At 29.5% G+C, this 18,428-nt stretch overlaps 5 protein-coding genes across 9 annotated transcripts; 2 read left to right on the forward strand and 3 right to left on the reverse strand.

Annotated features, from left to right (window-relative positions):
* Positions 1-453: 453 nt before the first annotated feature.
* Positions 454-3,333, reverse strand: blw (ATP synthase subunit alpha blw, mitochondrial). The gene is made up of 8 exons (XM_015322074.2): positions 3,161-3,333; positions 2,714-2,827; positions 2,243-2,592; positions 1,809-2,165; positions 1,328-1,709; positions 1,065-1,209; positions 859-976; positions 454-771 (listed from the first exon to the last, which is right to left on the reverse strand). The coding sequence occupies exons 1-8, from the start codon at positions 3,224-3,226 to the stop codon at positions 657-659; spliced, it is 1,647 nt and encodes a 548-aa protein (XP_015177560.1). The 5' UTR covers positions 3,227-3,333; the 3' UTR covers positions 454-656.
* A 608-nt stretch (positions 3,334-3,941) lies between these two features.
* On the forward strand, positions 3,942-6,401 carry Gbeta5 (guanine nucleotide-binding protein subunit beta-5). Of its 4 annotated transcripts, none has more exons than XM_015322075.2 (6): positions 3,942-4,177; positions 4,472-4,665; positions 4,878-5,014; positions 5,076-5,194; positions 5,294-5,651; positions 5,736-6,401. In XM_015322075.2, the coding sequence occupies exons 2-6, from the start codon at positions 4,563-4,565 to the stop codon at positions 6,063-6,065; spliced, it is 1,047 nt and encodes a 348-aa protein (XP_015177561.1). In that variant the 5' UTR covers positions 3,942-4,177; positions 4,472-4,562; the 3' UTR covers positions 6,066-6,401. The 4 variants fall into 4 exon arrangements, with proteins under 4 accessions (XP_015177561.1, XP_015177565.1, XP_015177562.1 ...); XM_015322079.2 differs by having other exon boundaries at positions 4,478-4,665; XM_015322076.2 differs by lacking the exon at positions 3,942-4,177 and adding an exon at positions 4,184-4,345.
* Positions 6,402-8,977: 2,576 nt separating this feature from the next.
* On the reverse strand, positions 8,978-13,882 carry Art4 (arginine methyltransferase 4). 2 transcript variants are annotated; one of them, XM_089179232.1, is made up of 8 exons: positions 13,520-13,882; positions 12,818-12,958; positions 12,211-12,711; positions 11,858-12,124; positions 11,524-11,746; positions 11,149-11,435; positions 10,774-10,910; positions 8,978-10,565 (listed from the first exon to the last, which is right to left on the reverse strand). In XM_089179232.1, exons 1-8 carry the CDS (start codon positions 13,650-13,652, stop codon positions 10,437-10,439), a joined length of 1,818 nt encoding a protein of 605 aa, XP_089035358.1. In that variant the 5' UTR covers positions 13,653-13,882; the 3' UTR covers positions 8,978-10,436. The 2 variants fall into 2 exon arrangements, with proteins under 2 accessions (XP_089035358.1, XP_015177559.1); XM_015322073.2 differs by having other exon boundaries at positions 8,978-10,547; positions 13,520-13,881.
* A 58-nt stretch (positions 13,883-13,940) lies between these two features.
* Positions 13,941-15,496, forward strand: Xrcc2 (X-ray repair cross complementing 2). Its single transcript, XM_015322072.2, is given in 2 exon segments — positions 13,941-15,301; positions 15,303-15,496. Coding segments are annotated over 2 exon segments (819 nt in total). The 5' UTR covers positions 13,941-14,546; the 3' UTR covers positions 15,367-15,496.
* Positions 15,358-18,312, reverse strand: LOC107066983 (sec1 family domain-containing protein 2). Its single transcript, XM_015322070.2, is given in 11 exon segments — positions 15,358-15,586; positions 15,651-15,794; positions 15,871-15,901; positions 15,904-15,978; positions 16,066-16,294; positions 16,374-16,502; positions 16,588-16,845; positions 16,910-17,095; positions 17,174-17,452; positions 17,540-17,782; positions 17,856-18,312. Coding segments are annotated over 11 exon segments (1,992 nt in total). The 5' UTR covers positions 18,054-18,312; the 3' UTR covers positions 15,358-15,366.
* Between the last annotated feature and the right edge of the window lie 116 nt (positions 18,313-18,428).

An 18,428-nucleotide genomic window follows, 5' to 3' on the forward strand; every position in this document is an offset into this window, starting at 1 on the left:
TGGTCTCAAACAATTTTTCAAATCAAATAATACAATTAATTTACCTATTTAAATGTTTAATAGGACATAACCATCTCTCATAATTTATTAAAAATAACATTTAATCAAACGCAATAAATCGAGTATTACCAACTTAATTTGAATATAGTGTTATCTGACGAAAGTTACTAAACCAAAATTGTCCAATTGATAAAAGTGTTTCTTATTTAATTGGCTTACTATCGAAAATCTTATCAATGAAAAACATCAAAAAGGGTTAGAAATTTTTATGGATAAATACAAGTCATTGATTGGAAATGAAAATGCAAAAAAGTATCATTACTCTGAAAAAATTTGATAGTTTATTTATTATTTATATAATTATAAAACTTCTCTTATTATTTTGTAAATATTTCTCAAGAGAAGTATATTTAAATTATGTAAGAGATAATAAATTTAGTTTATACTGAAAAATTATATTTTTCTAATATATATTACGACTATCGTATTTATTGTATAGATTTTGGAAATGTTAATTACATTTAACAAAAGCAGACGACATACATTGTTGATACTTTTAATATCAATGTATTTCATCTGTGAACTGAATTTGTTTTAATAAAGAATGTTCCATTTAATTGTCTCTATACTGATACTTAAATGTGTTTAACAATCATTTACGCTGAGAATGATGAAAGGAAGTCAGTGACAATTTTCTTTAACTTAGCATCAGATGATTCGCTAATGGAATTTTCCTTTGCAATGGTACTTAGAAGATCTTGTTGAGTAGATCTATACAAAAATAAATTCAATTAATTTATTTAATCTATATAAATTTAAGAAATTAATTATTTAAATATTAGTACAAATATTATTTACCTAATATGAGCAAGGAATTCTTTTTCAAAGGCAGTGATTTTAGATGGCTCCATTTTATCAAGATAACCACGGACACCGCAGTAGATGACAGCAACCTGTTCTTCGATGGCCATTGGAACTAAAGAATATTATAAAAAATAATGTTATTATAAATGAAGAAATTTTAAACAACAAAAGACATTGTATATATTATGACATAGTTTTACCATATTGTCCTTGTTTGAGAAGTTCCGTTAATCTAACACCACGATTCAACAATTGTTGAGTTGCAGCATCCAAGTCAGATCCGAATTGTGCGAAAGCTGCTACTTCACGATACTGAGCCAATTCCAATTTCATGGAACCAGCAACCTATAATAATAATAATAATAATAATAATAATAATAATAATAATAATAATAATAATAATATATTTACTATTAACAGTATAGTTATATAAATTTGCTGTATTTAAATTATTATACCACACCTGTTTCATAGCCTTGGTTTGAGCAGCAGATCCGACTCTAGATACAGACAGACCAACGTTAATGGCTGGTCGGATACCTTTATAAAACAATTCAGTTTCCAAGAAGATTTGACCATCAGTAATAGAGATGACATTGGTTGGAATATAGGCAGATACATCACCAGCCTGAGTTTCAATGACAGGTAAGGCAGTTAAAGATCCACCACCTAAACTTTCATTCATTTTGGCAGCTCGCTCTAATAAACGCGAGTGAAGATAAAATACATCACCAGGGTAAGCTTCACGACCTGGTGGTCTTCTAAGTAGCAAAGACATTTGTCGATAGGCAACAGCCTGTTTCGATAAATCGTCATAGATAATTAAAGCGTGTTTTCCATTATCTCTATAAAAAGAAAGATTAAAATATTATTTAAGGACAAAGTCGCATATTAAATATATTAAACATATTACAACAAAGTTAATGGTATTAATTTTACTTTACCTAAAGAATTCTCCCATGGCACAACCAGAATATGGTGCCAGATACTGTAACGGAGCGGCGTCAGATGCGGTAGCAGAAACAATAATAGTGTAATTAATAGCACCACTGTCAGTCAATCGTTTGACAATTTGAGCAACAGTAGATCTCTTTTGACCAATAGCAACATAGATACAATATAATTTCTTTTTTTCTTCACCACCATCATTGAAACGTTTTTGATTGATGATAGTATCAATGGCAAGAGCAGTTTTTCCAGTCTGCCTGTCTCCAATAATCAACTCACGCTGTCCTCTACCAATAGGCACTAAAGAATCTACAGCCTTGATTCCAGTTTGCATAGGTTCCCTTACGGATACTCTATAAAAGTACACATATTTTAAAAACATATGGTCATTAATTACATCTATACATAGTTGTTTACGTAATTGCATTACCTAGGAATGATACCTGGAGCTTTGGTACCAATACGGAATCTTAGTTTGTTGTTTAATGGACCTTTACCATCAATGGGATTACCCAAAGCATCAACAACGCGTCCTAATAATTCTTCACCGACAGGAACATCCACGATAGCTCCAGTACGTTTAACAACATCTCCTTCCTTAATGTGCCTGTCATTACCAAATACGACAACACCAACATTGTCAGGTTCCAAATTCAATGCCATACCCTTCAAGCCTGAGCTGAATTCTACCATCTCATCGGCTTGAATGTTCTTTAAACCGTAGACGCGAGCAATACCATCACCAATGCTGAGTACTCTGCCAGTTTCTTCAAGATTTGCCTACAATTTTACTGATATTAAAATCTAATAATTAATTAAGTATAATTTCATGGGAAGTTCTCATAAATATTATCATATAATAAAACGAATGAATTATTAGTTAAATGTAAGATAGACACACCTTTGGAGCAGCGCCAAGGATACGTTCTTCCAGGATAGAAGAGATTTCTGCAGAACGGCGACTACAGGACACATGGTATTTGCGAGTTGAAACAGTGACAGCAGGCCAGTTGACCTAAAAAAAGAAATAGGAATATACTTAAAGTATTCTTCATAGATATACTTCCTAAATGTTTATTACATAACTTGATAGGCCTCTCTTTATATAATACATAATACCCTAAAACGGTACCAATAAGAACCCTATTATATTTCTTAATGATTATATAAATGAGAAACATCTTTTTTGTTAGATAATATTTATAACGAAAAACATTTTTAAATATCCCTTCAAAACTACGGAAACGTGTAATGGACAGATATAAAATGTCGGCGATATCGACAGTTTATGACACGGTTATATGATTATGTCTTGACATAAATTAGTTGTCTTTTTTAAATAAATTACCTGAATCGTAGCATTTGGCAACTGCCTCGCCAAAGAGGAAGCCAAACGTAGAGATAAAAGAGCCATGTGGATATGTTGAAAGTCCGTTAACCGGACCACGAATTCTACGAAGAAGAATGATCAAGACGAGGACGAGCAGAAGTACGTCCTGACGAGCCCCACTCTCTCGTTCGAGCAAAGGAAATCGACATTCATTGACCTGCGCTGTAACCTCGAATCCAAACAAATTTTTAAGTTTATACTGACAATGATTAATTGAATAATCTTACAAATCTAATATCGTTGTTTTATTTAAAAAATCATGATTTTGTAGACTAATACTTTTCATTATTTATTAACCAAAAATAAATAACTTCTAAAATGAATTCTGACTTGGAGATTAACTGTAATATCCGCTGCAGTGTAATAAGCAGAACGCGCTAAATTCAAACGACGTATATTGAAAATGTTGATTAATAAATATACACACAGAAACCATATTTCTTAAAAAGAAAATATTATACTGTTATAAATTATAGTTATTAAATCTTCTTATATACAATCTACAATAAAATAATATAAGCTATATATTTGTTTTTTATTAATAATTCTATACGGTCGTCATTTATTTAATCTGACCAGTAGGATTATTATACTTCATATCTTATATGTATATGTATTGATGAAATCATTTATTAATTTAAAATTAATTTTAATTAACATATACATCTAAACAAGCGTTCAATTGTAAATTTACAATTGAATAAATGTCATTTAAATTGTGAAGTATCTCGCCCTTTAAATCTAAAATGGCGATTGGCTAAATGAGTTGGGGGTTTTAAAATAATCCTGAATCATATTATAGTTACTTTATTGTTGTTTCGTGATAAAAAGGATCAATAATAATGATGCGTCTTCTATTAAAAAAATTAATTAATTCTTTTTGAAAGGAAATATAAGCATATTTTACATAGTGAATGTTATTCTGTTTAGATGAAGTTTGACTAGCTTTGGACGCGTTATTGCACCGGCGTAAAGGTTTGTTATTGTGAACTCGTATTGATTGTCGTTGATAACTGATTTTTAATGTTATCGAAACTTATTATAAAATAACGTCAAAAATTATCAAAAATAAAATGATATTTTAAAAAAAATTATGTCATATACAAACATAAAAATATAAAAACCTTGTTATTAATAATTTATGTAAGGAACTTGTTAATTTTGTATTTTCCTAACAAATATTGTATCTCACAAGTTGTAACTATATTAATGCACAAATTAAATGAAGAGTAAAACAACTATAAAAGGTTATTGTAAGATATTAATTAGTTGCAGATATATATTGCATCTGTAAAGAAGTACACTCATATGGATTGAACTGTGATTTTATTCTAAACTAATCTTGAAGAATCTACTAAATATGGACTCTGTTAGCGAACTGGAACACGATAGACTGGTTAAAGAGGCAGAGAGTTTAAAGATACGTTTAGAGGATGAACGGCAAAAGCTAAATGATGTTACTCGTAACTATCTAAACTATCTAGTTAAAGATAAATTATTTTCATGTTTATTTCTGCATTCTATAACATTATATTGTATAAAAATGAGGTATGTTGAGTGAATGATTATGATTTTAAAAAAAGACATTAAAGAATGATAAATTATGTTAAATTTTCTTATTTTTGTATGTTATAAAAATAATATCGTGTATAAATTTAAGTATTACATTTTTTAGTTGCCAGTGTAGCTGATCGGTTGGAAGGAATAAATTGCATAAATGTAAAACCTCGACGTGTTTTAAAAGGCCATCAGGCAAAAGTTCTTTGTTCTGATTGGTCTCCTGATAAGCGTCATATTGTTTCTTCTTCTCAGGTATACAGTTTGGTCTTTATTTTTACATTTTCCATTCATATGCATATAAACCATTTTTCAGGATGGCAAAATGATAATATGGGATGCTTTTACAACAAATAAGGAACATGCAGTTACAATGCCTACGATATGGGTAATGGCATGTGCTTATGCTCCTAGTGGTATTTTAGTAGCATGCGGGTACGTCTGCAAATACAATGTGTACATATTTCACTTAGAATAAGTTTTTAGCGAAAGAGAAAGAGAATTATTGTAAATTACCTTAATTCATTTCTACAGGGGATTAGACAACAAAGTAACAGTTTATCCTTTAAGTTTAGAAGATGATGTTACAACTCGTAAAAAAACTGTTGGAACTCACACATCGTACATGTCATGTTGTGCATTTCCGAATAGCGATCAACAAATTTTAACAGGAAGCGGTGATAGTACATGTGCTTTATGGGACGTTGAAAGTGGTCAATTGCTTCAAAGTTTTCATGGACATTCTAGCGATGTTATGTCAATTGATTTAGCACCAAGTGAAACGGGCAACACGTTTGTATCGGGTAGTTGCGACAAAATGGTTCTAATTTGGGATATGCGTAGTGGACAATGTGTTCAAAGCTTTGAAGGACATCAGTCCGATGTTAATTCGGTATTAAAATAGAGTAAATTCGTAATATTAATCCATTCGATAAATATATTTTGATTTAATAAAATAGTATTTGTCTTTTTATAGGTAAGATTTCATCCAAGTGGCGATGCAGTAGCAACAGGTTCCGATGATGCTACCTGCCGACTTTTTGATTTACGCGCTGATAAAGAAGTAGCCATTTATGCGAAAGAAAGTATCATATTTGGAGCAAATACAATAGATCTTAGTGTTAGTGGACGTTTATTGTTTGCTGGGTATAATGATTATACAGTAAATATATGGGATACTTTAAAGTGCCAAAGAGTAGCACTTTTATATGGACACGACAATCGTGTGTCTTGTTTAAGAGTTTCGCCGGATGGTACTGCAGTTTCAACTGGAAGTTGGGATTCGACGCTACGCGTTTGGGCTTAGATTTAAATTTAATCTCTCTTTCCTAATGCCTATTGGTACACCTCAAAACATATATTCCATACACAAGCCTTATGTTAATTATGGCGAAATGGAAGGAGGTACTGTTATGATCATATATGTATTAGCATGCAATTGAAATTTAAGTAATTGTCATTTAATCGTTAGATAGTTACAAATATATCATATAGTTGATCATTCAAAAATTATGTTAGGCTGGCCCTAATTTATATAGAATATGAAAAAAGAAAAATAAAGAGATTTATTTCATTGATTGTTGTATAAACTGTTACACGCATAATATGTGAAATAAAATAAAGATTAGATTAATGAAATTTATGTTACCTTGGTAATGTTCAATTCAAGATGAACTCTTGAAATACCTAAGAATAAAGATAAGGTAAAATAGTAAAAAGCGTATTTACCGCGCACCATATAATTTTGTCTCTCATTGACAAGTACAATATCTTGTTTGATTCATATTCTTGCGTACACTGTTGTATAATTATTCGTTATTCACTACATTGCCTTTTAATTTCAGTCGAAGTGTGAAATGGCCTATCTCATTCTCACATAGATCAATTCCACAGCCGGCTTATTTAAAAAAATGAGTCGCTCGAGTATGATGACGATGATGAATATTATTATTATTATTACTATTATTATTAATATTATTATTATTATTATTATTATTATTAAATAACGAGCCGGCAAGGTAAAATTGCAACTTAATTTATTAATTCGACAGTTATAAATATTATTATTACTAAACTGTCATCGATAATTTTATATAATCCTTAACTTTTTGCGGTAAAACGAAGTCATGGAACGTAATAGAGTTCCGTGTACATTCTTGTCATTTCGAACAGTATAAAAAAGAACACTCGCGGAATACAAACGTGGTGGAGGGAGATCGATGAAAGCAAAAATAAAAAAAAAACAATGATAAAAAAAATCCTATTGTAAAAAATAATTCATGGAACCAGTATTATGCAAATAGCGATTAATCGACACGATTTGTCTAGAATTGCACCGTCCTTAAAGTTAACGGAATATCATTTTAGCCCAGTTACATGAGCCGAAGATGCAATTTTGACACATTTATATACAACGTGTTCTTAGACATGACTAAATAATGATTTTCTTATTAAAATTCATTTTAAGAAGAAAATGCAAAAGAAAAAGAAGACCCTTGGTTGTAGTTTCTGTTAGATATTTTATAAAACTTTTCTAACGGACTTACTAGGATAGTTTATAATTACAAAGAATTAGAACATTATAATACGTTTGCTAAGAAAGAGAAAAAAGGGAAAAAATAAAAAGAAAGGATAGGAAACAAATTAAAGCCAAAAAAGCTGTCAGAGTATTTACAATTAATTATCGAGCATGACGGATGTATGTGTTTATATGTAGTTAGGTAAATACAACAAAACTGATGTTCAGTCGGTGCAATTAAAAATTGCTTGTGATATCATGTGTTGTATAAATAAATCTCATTAATGTAATGGATGCAAAAAAATACTATGCGTAATCGTCACATACGCACGAAGGCTATACATACAAATGGCGCGTGCATACTAATCGTAATCTTATTGAATGGTGTACATTGTCTCGTGTATGTTTTTACACAAACGCACGCCTTCAAATGTAGTCTTTTCACATAGAAAAGTACAATGATAGATATTGATAGCGATAAGAATCAATGAGAATGATAGATTAATGATCATGAAGTTATTATTACAATTAAAATTCATTTAACAAATCGTCCTATTAATCGATTATCTTAAAATAAATGAATGAATATCGTGACACACCATACAGTTTTTAAAGAACAATTTAGTCTTACACAATATTGTTTTTAATTAAACAAAAATAGAAATAAACGCTTTACGTACAGTAATTACAAAATATAAAATAAAAACAAAATAAATTCTAATTTTTAACGATATTCTTTCGAGCAGATCAGAAGTGCAATATAATGAATGATATTCCCACACGAAAGTAAAAGTTAGATTAGCGTTCGACCGAATATCATTGTGTATATATTTTGGAAGCACATTGGTAATTTATAAAAATGGAAAAGTGATAAATTTTTACAGCTTGACCAATAGAATTTATTTATTGTAGCTGTCAAAGGAAGAAAGGATATAAAAACAAAATTATTATTATTTTTTTTGTACTACTTTGTACTAAGATTTACTAAATATCATATTCATATCAACCATCACAGAGGAAGTAGAGACAATTACATTAGTAATTAAGATGAATTTATATAAGTCATCTATGGTGTAAAATACTAAATAATTATTATTTTGAACACAATTCTAACCTTTTCCTTCGTGTATTTATGTTCCTACCGAATGATATTCATGAAACGAATAGTATTCATCTCCTCAGAGTATGTCAAATGTACTCAAGCTTGTTTCTTTCATTTAAAAAAACAGGAATAGGACAAAACAATGTAAATATATAAAAACAAAACAAAAGAAAGTCTTTTGTCTTTTAGATCAAGTTATAATATTATAGAAACAATAGCTTGATGCAACTTTTAATACTATGCACAATGACAAATACTATTGTTATTCCTATTAACCAATGATTTATAGATGTATAAAACAATAGGTAATATTAATAATACAGCATCATCATATTTGCACTAAATTTCTTGAGTGTATAAATTGTGTAATTATGAAATAAATTGAGAGAAAAAAAGAATTACGAACAGAATGAAAGTATCAACTACTTGTATCGCTTCCTGAGATGTCACGTAACTTTCAGTCATTGTATTGCAATTACATAAAAAGAAAAACTATGCACACTCACACAAATATACAATGATGACGTTGAAAGCAATACTCAGAAAAGCAGAAAAAAAATTTTGTTATTTTCTTTTGGTTATCGATATCTTTCAAATATTGCTTTTAGTGTAATTATTTTCTTACAAAGAAAGAATGGAAGAGAAGCAGGCTTTTATGTTATATAATACAACAAATCATACAATATTAGAAGCACTTGTGGAATGCCAGACACAAAGTAATATGAGTATTCAATGCTTATAAATCATAGTTTACATACATACATACATATATATATATATATATATATATATATATATATATTTGCATTTTTTTATTATGGAAGAACACGCTATAGATTAAAAAGAAACTTATTACATTTTTATCATGCTTAGGTCTTGAATACATTACTGTAAATCAGTTCTTCTGTTTTACATAAATTTAAGCACCCTAAATACTGATACAATAAACTATAATATACATTATATTATAGTAAAACATATTATAGTAGTCTTAAAAAAAATCTTTTATGAAAAATTAAGTTTTAGGAAGTCTTATCAGACCATACTCTATAAATATATAAGAATGGTAACATATAATAGTGATTGAATAGAATTAAATTTAAAGGTAAGTTTATAAATTATGCACCAATCCATGCAAAAGTTATCCTACAAAATTCAAATAAAAAGAAAAGATTATAAAATATTTTTTACTATACCTGTTTAAAATAGAATAGTAAAAATAAGGAATGAAATATATACAAAAATATTGTATGTAATTATATAATAAATTCTGCCACAGAGTGCTTAATATTGTATGCTTATCAAATTATTGCTCTTTGCACTTAGCAAAATGTTAAAAATGTTGTTTTCTATTCTATGAGTTGTGTAAAAGTCATTTGATATTGAAAACCAGTTATGCCAACAACTAATCGATGTACAATCTCCGATATTTTGCTGGTACTAAAAGTTTTAAAGTCTTTTAAAGAAAAAAACAAGAAATCACAACACGATTTATGATCGGTCTACAATTTCTTACAAATTACTGATGCATAGACCATGTCAGGACTTGGTAAAATAGTAAGGCGTAGAACGCTGCATATGGTAAACTGTATTGTCGTTAAAAAATATTATATCTTCCTGGATATATTTGGCAAGCGTGCACTTCAATCTGGAAGATCCGATCTTCAAAGGGCGATGAAATAAAAGATGACAGTACAAAATATTGACAGCTACGAGGGGATGGCTCGCAATCTCCTCCAACGTGCCTCCCATTGAGAATTATTCCTTCCAGAACCCCAACCAAATCCAAATACAGAATCAATTGTAGGCTTACTCAAATAAGTGACACTGTTACCGCTATGATCAAAATGTGGTTCAAGACTGGTTAAATCAACTGCATGTAAAATTCGAACAGCAGACGCGAGTCGAAGCTTGCTGGCTGGCGAACTAAACACCAACTTACGGCTTTGTTTACTGTTGCTCTTGTCACCAACGTTGCTAGAATTACTATGGCGAGGATCATTCTGTAACTGTTTTACTTTGCGAGAATATTCAGTGCAAAATGATTTTGCCATAGATCATTGCCGGTAAGTCTGAGGTGATATGCCGTTTCCAGGTGTCACATAATCACCAATCATTAAACTTGGATTTACTGGATAATGTGACGTGTTTCCAAGGACCAGCGATTGCTGGAAAGTAACACCAAGCTGTAGCACGAAAGATACGCAGGCAAGTAAACGCTTCAGTATATTTTATAAATTAAGATAAAATACCAAACGAGCCATTTAATAATTAAATGTTTCACATTATATTTGAGTATTCTGTTTTAAAAAATAAGTATTATTATTTAGTGACTAAAGTATCATAGAGAAAACAGCTCGCTGGAGTAAACAATCAGTGATATGTAACACTTACAGTAGCTGGAGATGTGAACATATTAGGTGTTATTCCACCACCTATCAATTGTGCTGCTTGTGTACTTGTAGCTGTACCACCTACTCGGCCACGTCCAGTACTTGTTATCGAACCGGGGTGAATATTCGGTTGACCACCTAAGCAAACGTTCATATTTTTATATTATTATTATTAATTGTACAAAATTTTCCTTATTAAATGTCATATTTATTTCTTACTATAACAAGTAATTCATTTTTTACTTACATCTATCTCAAATCAATCTAAAATTTTATTAGATCAATGTTTATGAAATATATCAGTAGAATACAAAAGAATGTCTTATATTACTACATAGATTGCAAATATTGCTTTTTGATCGAAATTAAATCTTACCAATAGCAAGTAAATTACTGGCATTTACTGCAGCGCTAGTATCCATTGAAACCTCACCAAGACCATTAACTGACATGCCATTAACCATGTTTACAGCTTGCCGAGCACCTTGTGCATCCAGAGAATTCCAATAAGATTCACTAGGTGAAGTATTATTTAAACCAGGGGGCGGTTGCGCTGCTGCTCCTGTATACCTAAAGTAAGGATTTTTTAGGTCTAAGGTATTACTACTGCTTTCCAAATTCGTCCCTTCTAATTTGAGTTCTATTGTCACATCATAAGATTGCCTGCAATCAAGTATATCAATATTTCAATCAGTTCTTAATCGTATAACTGAGAAAACAAACGAAAAATATAACATTTATTTAACATTACCTTTTGTTAGCAATAAGAATAACTTTTCCTGAAAGTAACTGACCACTTTTACAAAACAATGGATTTTCAAGAAGACAACGCACTTGATACCAATGTGTAAGAGGTTCTGTAGGAGCAGTACTTAACCAAACTTGTTGAGCACTACCAATAAACGCCACGTCAAACCAGAATGCAAGACCATGACATGTACCACTTTCTAATATGTGAAAGTCAACATCTATAGCTGAAAGATTAATAATTTATCACAAATTAATATAATACATGTCACGTTATGAATTTATTTATCTCAAAATAAAAATATAAATATCATATAACATTTATTAGGTCCTATTACCTATTTTATGTAAATCAGTCTCTTTAGCTGTCTGGAAATCTACGATATGCCTAACAGATTTAGCCATACAAATTCTTATATCAAAGGTATCAACAATAGGTTGGCGGAAATATTCTTTAACTGCATTACTTCTCATTGCAGAGAGATCTACACCATGGAAACATGTTTGATACCAGAAATTGGCTTTATTAAATTGTTCCATGTAAAGGTTTTCATCGGAAAATGGCGCGATATGCAAGTCTCCTCTAGAAGGAAACATTCTTCCACCTAAAAATAAAATATGATATATTTCATATGAATTAAAATGATAAAGGAACGTGTATATTAAGAGTAAATAATGTATCTGTGATCACCTGGTACTAGCCATTTTTTGGCATGAAGATAAGTTTCAAGCATTCTTTCATTATACAACATGTAGCCCATAGGTTCACTGACTATGCAATCAACATGTTCTGGTAGATCTATTTCTTCGATTTTTCCAGCTATTACTATAATCTTATCCGATAAATTATTAGCAGCAACTAATAATTCTGCATGATTTGCCATATTGCTTGCTTCTACTGCATAGACTTTTTTTGCACCAGCTTGAATTGCAAAAAATGATAAAATACCAGAACCAGCACCTACATCTAATACAACTTTGTCTTTAAAGTCAGATAAATTGCCGAGAATTGCACGTTGATAAGTGCTCGTCCTTATATAATCTTGCATCATATTTTGTTGCTGTGATAAATAACCATAAAATTGAAAATATTGCATGGCCGATGACTCTTCCGTTCTATCATTAAATGCCGAGATACCACCGCACTTTCCATTTCTTAATTTTGTTATTAGCGAATGAAAGCTTCGAAAATCTATAGAAAAATTATATTTTTTTTATTACTTATAGATTAAAAGACAAATATATATACATTGTTTAAATGTATATAAAAATAAAATAGTATCGTCGTTTTTATTCACCTGCATCAGAATGAAATGTGACTAACAAAGTATCTGTCTCCAATGTAAAAACATAACTTCGGGATGAAACTCTAGAGCATTCAGTAGTATGAGTTACAGGAAATTCTAATAATGAAACCTTTTCTTTTAAAGTAGAATCATCTGTAAAATATAAAAACACAAATAATTATACTAACAAATCCAAAAATAAATCAAAATATGTACAATTAATTGTTATAAATAAATTGAAATACACACATCCATGATATATATATATATATACAGACACACATATATTATATATAATATATATATTAAGTTGAAAATGGATCGTTTTGAGACAGAAAAAGAAAGAAAGCACGTTCGAAAAGGTAGAATAACGAATTATAAAAAGAAAAAGAGGAGGGAGGAGAGAAAAGGTAGAATAACGAATTAGAAAGAGAAAAAATAGGTGGGAGGAAAAAAAGAAAGAAAAAGAAGCGTGTCAAAACATAATGCAGAAAATAAATTTAAAAAGTAGAAATAATCAATAGTTTGAAGAGGATTTGATTGGGGAAAAAATCAGAATAAAAATGATGAAAATGTCAATAGGAATGAGTTATAAGAATAATAGAATAAAATAATCCGGTAGGAGGAGTGTGGTTATGTCGGCGCGAATAACGCGTTAGCGTTCATATAGTCGATTAAAAATTTTAGCTTTATTTTCAAAAATAGATAAATTACCTAAGATAAATTCGAGGCTGAGCCCTTGTGGGTCGTAATTAACGACGAGAGCGACTGGTTCAAGAAACTTTGATGTTGTCTGTCCATTGTTAAACAAAGTCAATACTGACAACGAGCGAAAGGTTTTCGCCATTTTTCGACAACCGCGTGTCGTTTTTGTGCGCCCCTAGAAAAGAGTCGGGCACCCGTTTGCTTAGAGGTGGCAGCTCCCGAGTTCCACGTTTTCTTTTTCAAGATAATGTAAATGATAAACTATCTTTAACGTTTAATTTAAGATTGAGCAAAAAACATAGAAATATTTCACTCGAATTCGCAATTTTCGAGTTCGCACATCGGACCATCGACCAACCACCCCTCGGCGCGGTTCGCACACGCGCAATAAACGCTTTCGATGCTTTAAGCCGAAAGGGAGATTTTACCGCCGATCTACTATTGCTTAAATTTTTTTTATGTAATTATTAGAATATATTAACCTTTAAAAAAAATATTTTTCTCTTAAAATTTGAATTTCTTTTATTGTAATTCGTGTGTAAATCTTTAAATTCATGCAAATGAATTTAATGAATTAATGTATTAGAACATCGGTTCTCAAAAGATGAAAAAATGGCGGCCAAGCTGGTTGAGTACAGTTTAGTTCATCATGCCAAGCCTATAGTAGTATGTATCTATAGTCTACAAGTATATTTGAAGTTAGGGTAATATACAATGCTTATCGTATCGAGGACAAGATTTCGTATCCTAGATCGAAACCACTAGTCGGCGCGATCAGTTATTTAATAATTTGGTAAATAATAACCACCGCTAACCACCAATCATGAATGGCGTGTTAAGGACACGTTTGTAATTGGTGAAAACATTTTAATTCTCTGGAAATTCCGAAAGAATTTTGTTGATTGTATCTTCATATAAATGCTTCATGTATTTATCGTGATTTAAACAAAGAAAAAAGAAGCAAAAATGACAATAAAAGGAATTCGAATATAAAATATCGATTAAAGGATAAACAATACATTGATATATAATTAAAATGCAATCAAATCTAGAAACTGGATTACAATTAATAGCACGCTTGAGAAAAAATCTATGCGTTTCAGAGTTTGATAATATTCTCTTTTTTAATGGATTAACAAATACAGACATTATAGAAATAACAGGAAATGTATCCAGTGGAAAATCACTTTTGTTAGCGAATATTCTAGCTAAGTGCATACTTCCTGATAAATATGACGATATCCATATTAAAGGACTTGCAGCTTCTGCGGTATTAATAAATACGGATTGTCATTTTCAAATATCTAAATTGATTAAAATAATGTCTACGATTGTGGCCGATTTATGTAAATCTGTAAATATAAAAAAAGTTACTAATGAAACGATCAACAAAATTATTAATGGAGTGCTCGATAATTTAATTGTTATCAATTGTTATGAGAAAGATCAATTTTTATTAACGTTACACACTTTAGAGAATATATTTTTTTACAACGAAAAAATTGTTATTTTGGCAATCGACAGTATATCGGCATATTATTGGCAAAATCGAGAAAGTAATGATATCAAATCTATAGATTCTTATGTGTTTAATTTAATCAAACTTATTCAAACGATTACATCTCAGTACAATGTTATAACACTTTATACAAGACCAAGTTCGTTAACCATTAATGATGTTAAAACTAAAAAAATTCTTTTTACCAATTTCTCTAAAGAATTAAATTATGTAATTCATTTGTTTAAAAGTACTGATTCAGAAAAACATTTATGCTTGGCAGAATCAAGAAAAAAAAAGGATTCTTAACTATATGATTAATTCAGGTGTTATCAAGTGGATAACAGAAAAAGATTAATTAAATATTTATATTCATAAATTTTAAAAGTACTTCATTTACTATGTCCAATGGATTTAATAGACGAGATCCTGCGAGCGTTATGGAACAATTTGTTTTATACGTAGATACTATTTCTTGAACTTTTTTACTTTCTTCTGGCGTAATACCTCCAACAACATATATTAATATCCATTGGTTATCCGCAGGATGATGGTCCGTTTTACTTTTTGAGAAAAGACTATAAACATAATAAATTAGATATTATTTGATGGCTATAGTTAAAATATATTATGTATACTTACTTGAAACTGATACTGGACTGCAATGATTTATTGTGTAGATCATGAATTTTAGATCTTTTTGGATTTATTATATCCTTAACTAATTGTTCTAATATACCAACATACTGAACCATTTCACTAGGGTGAGGATCGGATACTAGAGATCTGAAATATAATAAAATTTAATTTTTTAAGTAGGATGTTTTTTCAGAATTACAAAATGATATTTTATTGAAATTACACATAATTGCGCAGTCCCTCTCTTTTTTTGCTATATCATGTAATATTGTCATAAAATGTTTTGCCGTCTTTTTTGAAATCTCTCGTGCAGATTCGTCATCTGTAACTCCTAAATTAAACGATATTTTTTAAGCTATTGTAGAACATGAGTATATCATTATTACTATTTTCATGAAAATGTGTTATTAATACAAACCTAATAACAATAAAATTTGTTCATAAATTCTATTTGTAATATTTGTATTTTCATTAAAAACTTTTATGTCCTCATATAAAGCTGTTGAAAGAGATTCTTCCAAAAGCTGTTCTTGAGCAGGTGAAAAATGTATTTGCGTACCAGCAAGGGCATAAACATATATTAACAGGGCAAGAAGATTTTCAGTATCCAATTTCCTGTCGTGTCGTGTTTTTATGATATTGCTTAGCTGAAATAAATTCCATTTTATTTTTCTATATAGGTTCTAATACTTCTGTAAATTTAATCAATAATAACTTATTAATTACTTGTGCTAATACACTTGAAGAATCTCGACTGACCGCTACATTTTGTGTTACTAATTTTTCAATACTAAGAAGCAATTCTATCTGCATATTTTTATCCGATTTCAGTGATTGTACTATTGCCCAAATAATCTAAAAGTTGATAATTATAATAATAAATTATTTATTTAGATTGTAAGCATATATCGAGGGTTATTAATATTATAATTTACATCACTTGTAATTGTTTGTTGGATTGTAATGTTGAATATATCTCATTCTTATTTTGAAATTTGTACATTTGCTTTTCTAAACTATGAACGGAAACTCTTGTTGTTATCTTAGATTTAGGACTTTCTTTTGTTGTTAAAATAGTTTGAAGTAAATGATTTGCAGTTAAAAGAACAGCTTGCTGTTTTTTTGAGATTAAGATATCGATCAAGTTTCTATCAGTAGTTGCTAAGCATCCTGGTATTTCAATAAATGGTGCATCTATCTTAAAAATTAATATCATTAACATGTGATATAATAAAACAATAAGAAAATATTGGTATATTTACCATGGATTCACAAACAATCGGATTCATATTTACTGCAATATCATTGGTGTGATTAGGCAAATGTGGTAAAATACATAACATTCTTGACAGAACTGAGTTTGTATCGTGACTAGTTGCTGCGCATAAATCTAATGTTCTATCAATTAAAATTAAAGACATTTTGGACCCAGATGTTCCATATAGTTTCTAATATAAAATTTAGTAAATCTTATGTATTAACATAAAATTATAATTTTTTCTATTTGATAAACCAAATATACTTACAGATCTACGTTTAATTGCTGCAGGTAAATTTTTTAATGTGTCTGCTATATAATCACTGCATTTACCAATTGAATATATGTCTTCTGTAATATTCAAGTGATGGAACAAGCTTTCCAAAGAACTTACAAAATGATTTATATATAATTCTATTTCTTTAATTTTATTAGGTTCAGGTATATTAATCGGTGGCATTAAATTTGCAAATGGTGGAGTGGTAAATAAATCCTTGGTTAGAAGACTTATAAAAATAGGAATGTAAATAATATCTATAGGAATATTCTATAAAATAATACATAATTAATATAATAAAAATATTTTTGTATAGTTAAGAAATAATTTATATAAGGAATAACTTAAATAAATTACCTGCAATGGATCTTTAAAACTTAGGATATTTTGTAAATCCTCTTTTAGTTTTGTATAATTCTTCATTTCTTTATCTGATAAATTATTATCGTAACACATTGTCATATAGTGTACAGTACTAATAATAGTGTAACTTTTGAACGTATTATGTTCCATTATCATTTTAATTAAATACTCATAAAAGTTAGCGTAAACAGAGGTAGAAATAATCACAGCTTTTCTGTCATTCTTATCTTTAACATTCTATAGAAAAAGATTTCATCAAGTATATTTATGTCAATTTTATTTTCATTGTTTTATATGGAAATATACATACATGTAAATCATAGGCAGCTAATTCATGTACAGAAAACGCTCCTGCGGCTTTTAATACAAGGTATCCTTGATCACCCGTATGCCAATGAAGACATTCTGCAGCTGCTGAATCTATAAAAACAATAGCTTCACTTACTTCCATTAAAATACTTTTCCAACATTTATGCATAAACTTCTCTACTTCATCAATGAAATCCATTTTTTTATTCTTTTATTTAAATATTTTTATATCACACTGTTTCTTCTGTATTTTCAAAACTCTGTCATATATTTTAGACAGTATAAAATGACTTTTTTTTTATTTTATTATATATTTCTATATGTATGGTTATTAAAGGAGTAACAAAATTTAAATCACCAGATTATTCATTATATTATTTTTATTACTATTATCAATTAGCAAGAGAAAATAATTTATGACAATATTTTCCTTTAATTTTCTTGTCATTTAAACACTTCTTATTCACAGTCGGTAATTTTTAACTGATAATTAATTAAAATAATATACACTAGAAGCGCTGTTAACAGCCCTGATTAGGGATCCTATAGGAGGGACGCGCCATGTACATTGCTA

Source organism: Polistes dominula, unplaced genomic scaffold, assembly GCF_049000335.1.
Source record: "Polistes dominula isolate Pdom_NZ unplaced genomic scaffold, Pdom_raw_medaka contig_37, whole genome shotgun sequence".
Classification (NCBI taxonomy): Eukaryota; Metazoa; Arthropoda; class Insecta; order Hymenoptera; family Vespidae; genus Polistes; species Polistes dominula.

Bases quoted from the DNA above. Each gene is read 5' to 3' on its own strand.
- Gbeta5 (XM_015322075.2), top strand. From the start codon at position 4,563: ATGGACTCTGTTAGCGAACTGGAACACGATAGACTGGTTAAAGAGGCA. The intron at 4,666-4,877 runs GTAACTATCTAA...TACATTTTTTAG, and splicing joins AAAGCTAAATGATGTTACTC to TTGCCAGTGTAGCTGATCGG. The intron at 5,195-5,293 runs GTACGTCTGCAA...TCATTTCTACAG, and splicing joins GGTATTTTAGTAGCATGCGG to GGGATTAGACAACAAAGTAA.
- blw (XM_015322074.2), bottom strand. From the start codon at position 3,226: ATGGCTCTTTTATCTCTACGTTTGGCTTCCTCTTTGGCGAGGCAGTTG. The intron at 2,166-2,242 runs GTAATGCAATTA...GTACTTTTATAG, and splicing joins GCTCCAGGTATCATTCCTAG to AGTATCCGTAAGGGAACCTA. The intron at 772-858 runs GTAAATAATATT...ATTTTTGTATAG, and splicing joins GAATTCCTTGCTCATATTAG to ATCTACTCAACAAGATCTTC.
- Art4 (XM_089179232.1), bottom strand. From the start codon at position 13,652: ATGGCGAAAACCTTTCGCTCGTTGTCAGTATTGACTTTGTTTAACAAT. The intron at 12,959-13,519 runs GTAATTTATCTA...TATATTTTACAG, and splicing joins CAGCCTCGAATTTATCTTAG to ATGATTCTACTTTAAAAGAA. The intron at 10,566-10,773 runs GTAAGTGTTACA...TTCGTGCTACAG, and splicing joins TGTTCACATCTCCAGCTACT to CTTGGTGTTACTTTCCAGCA.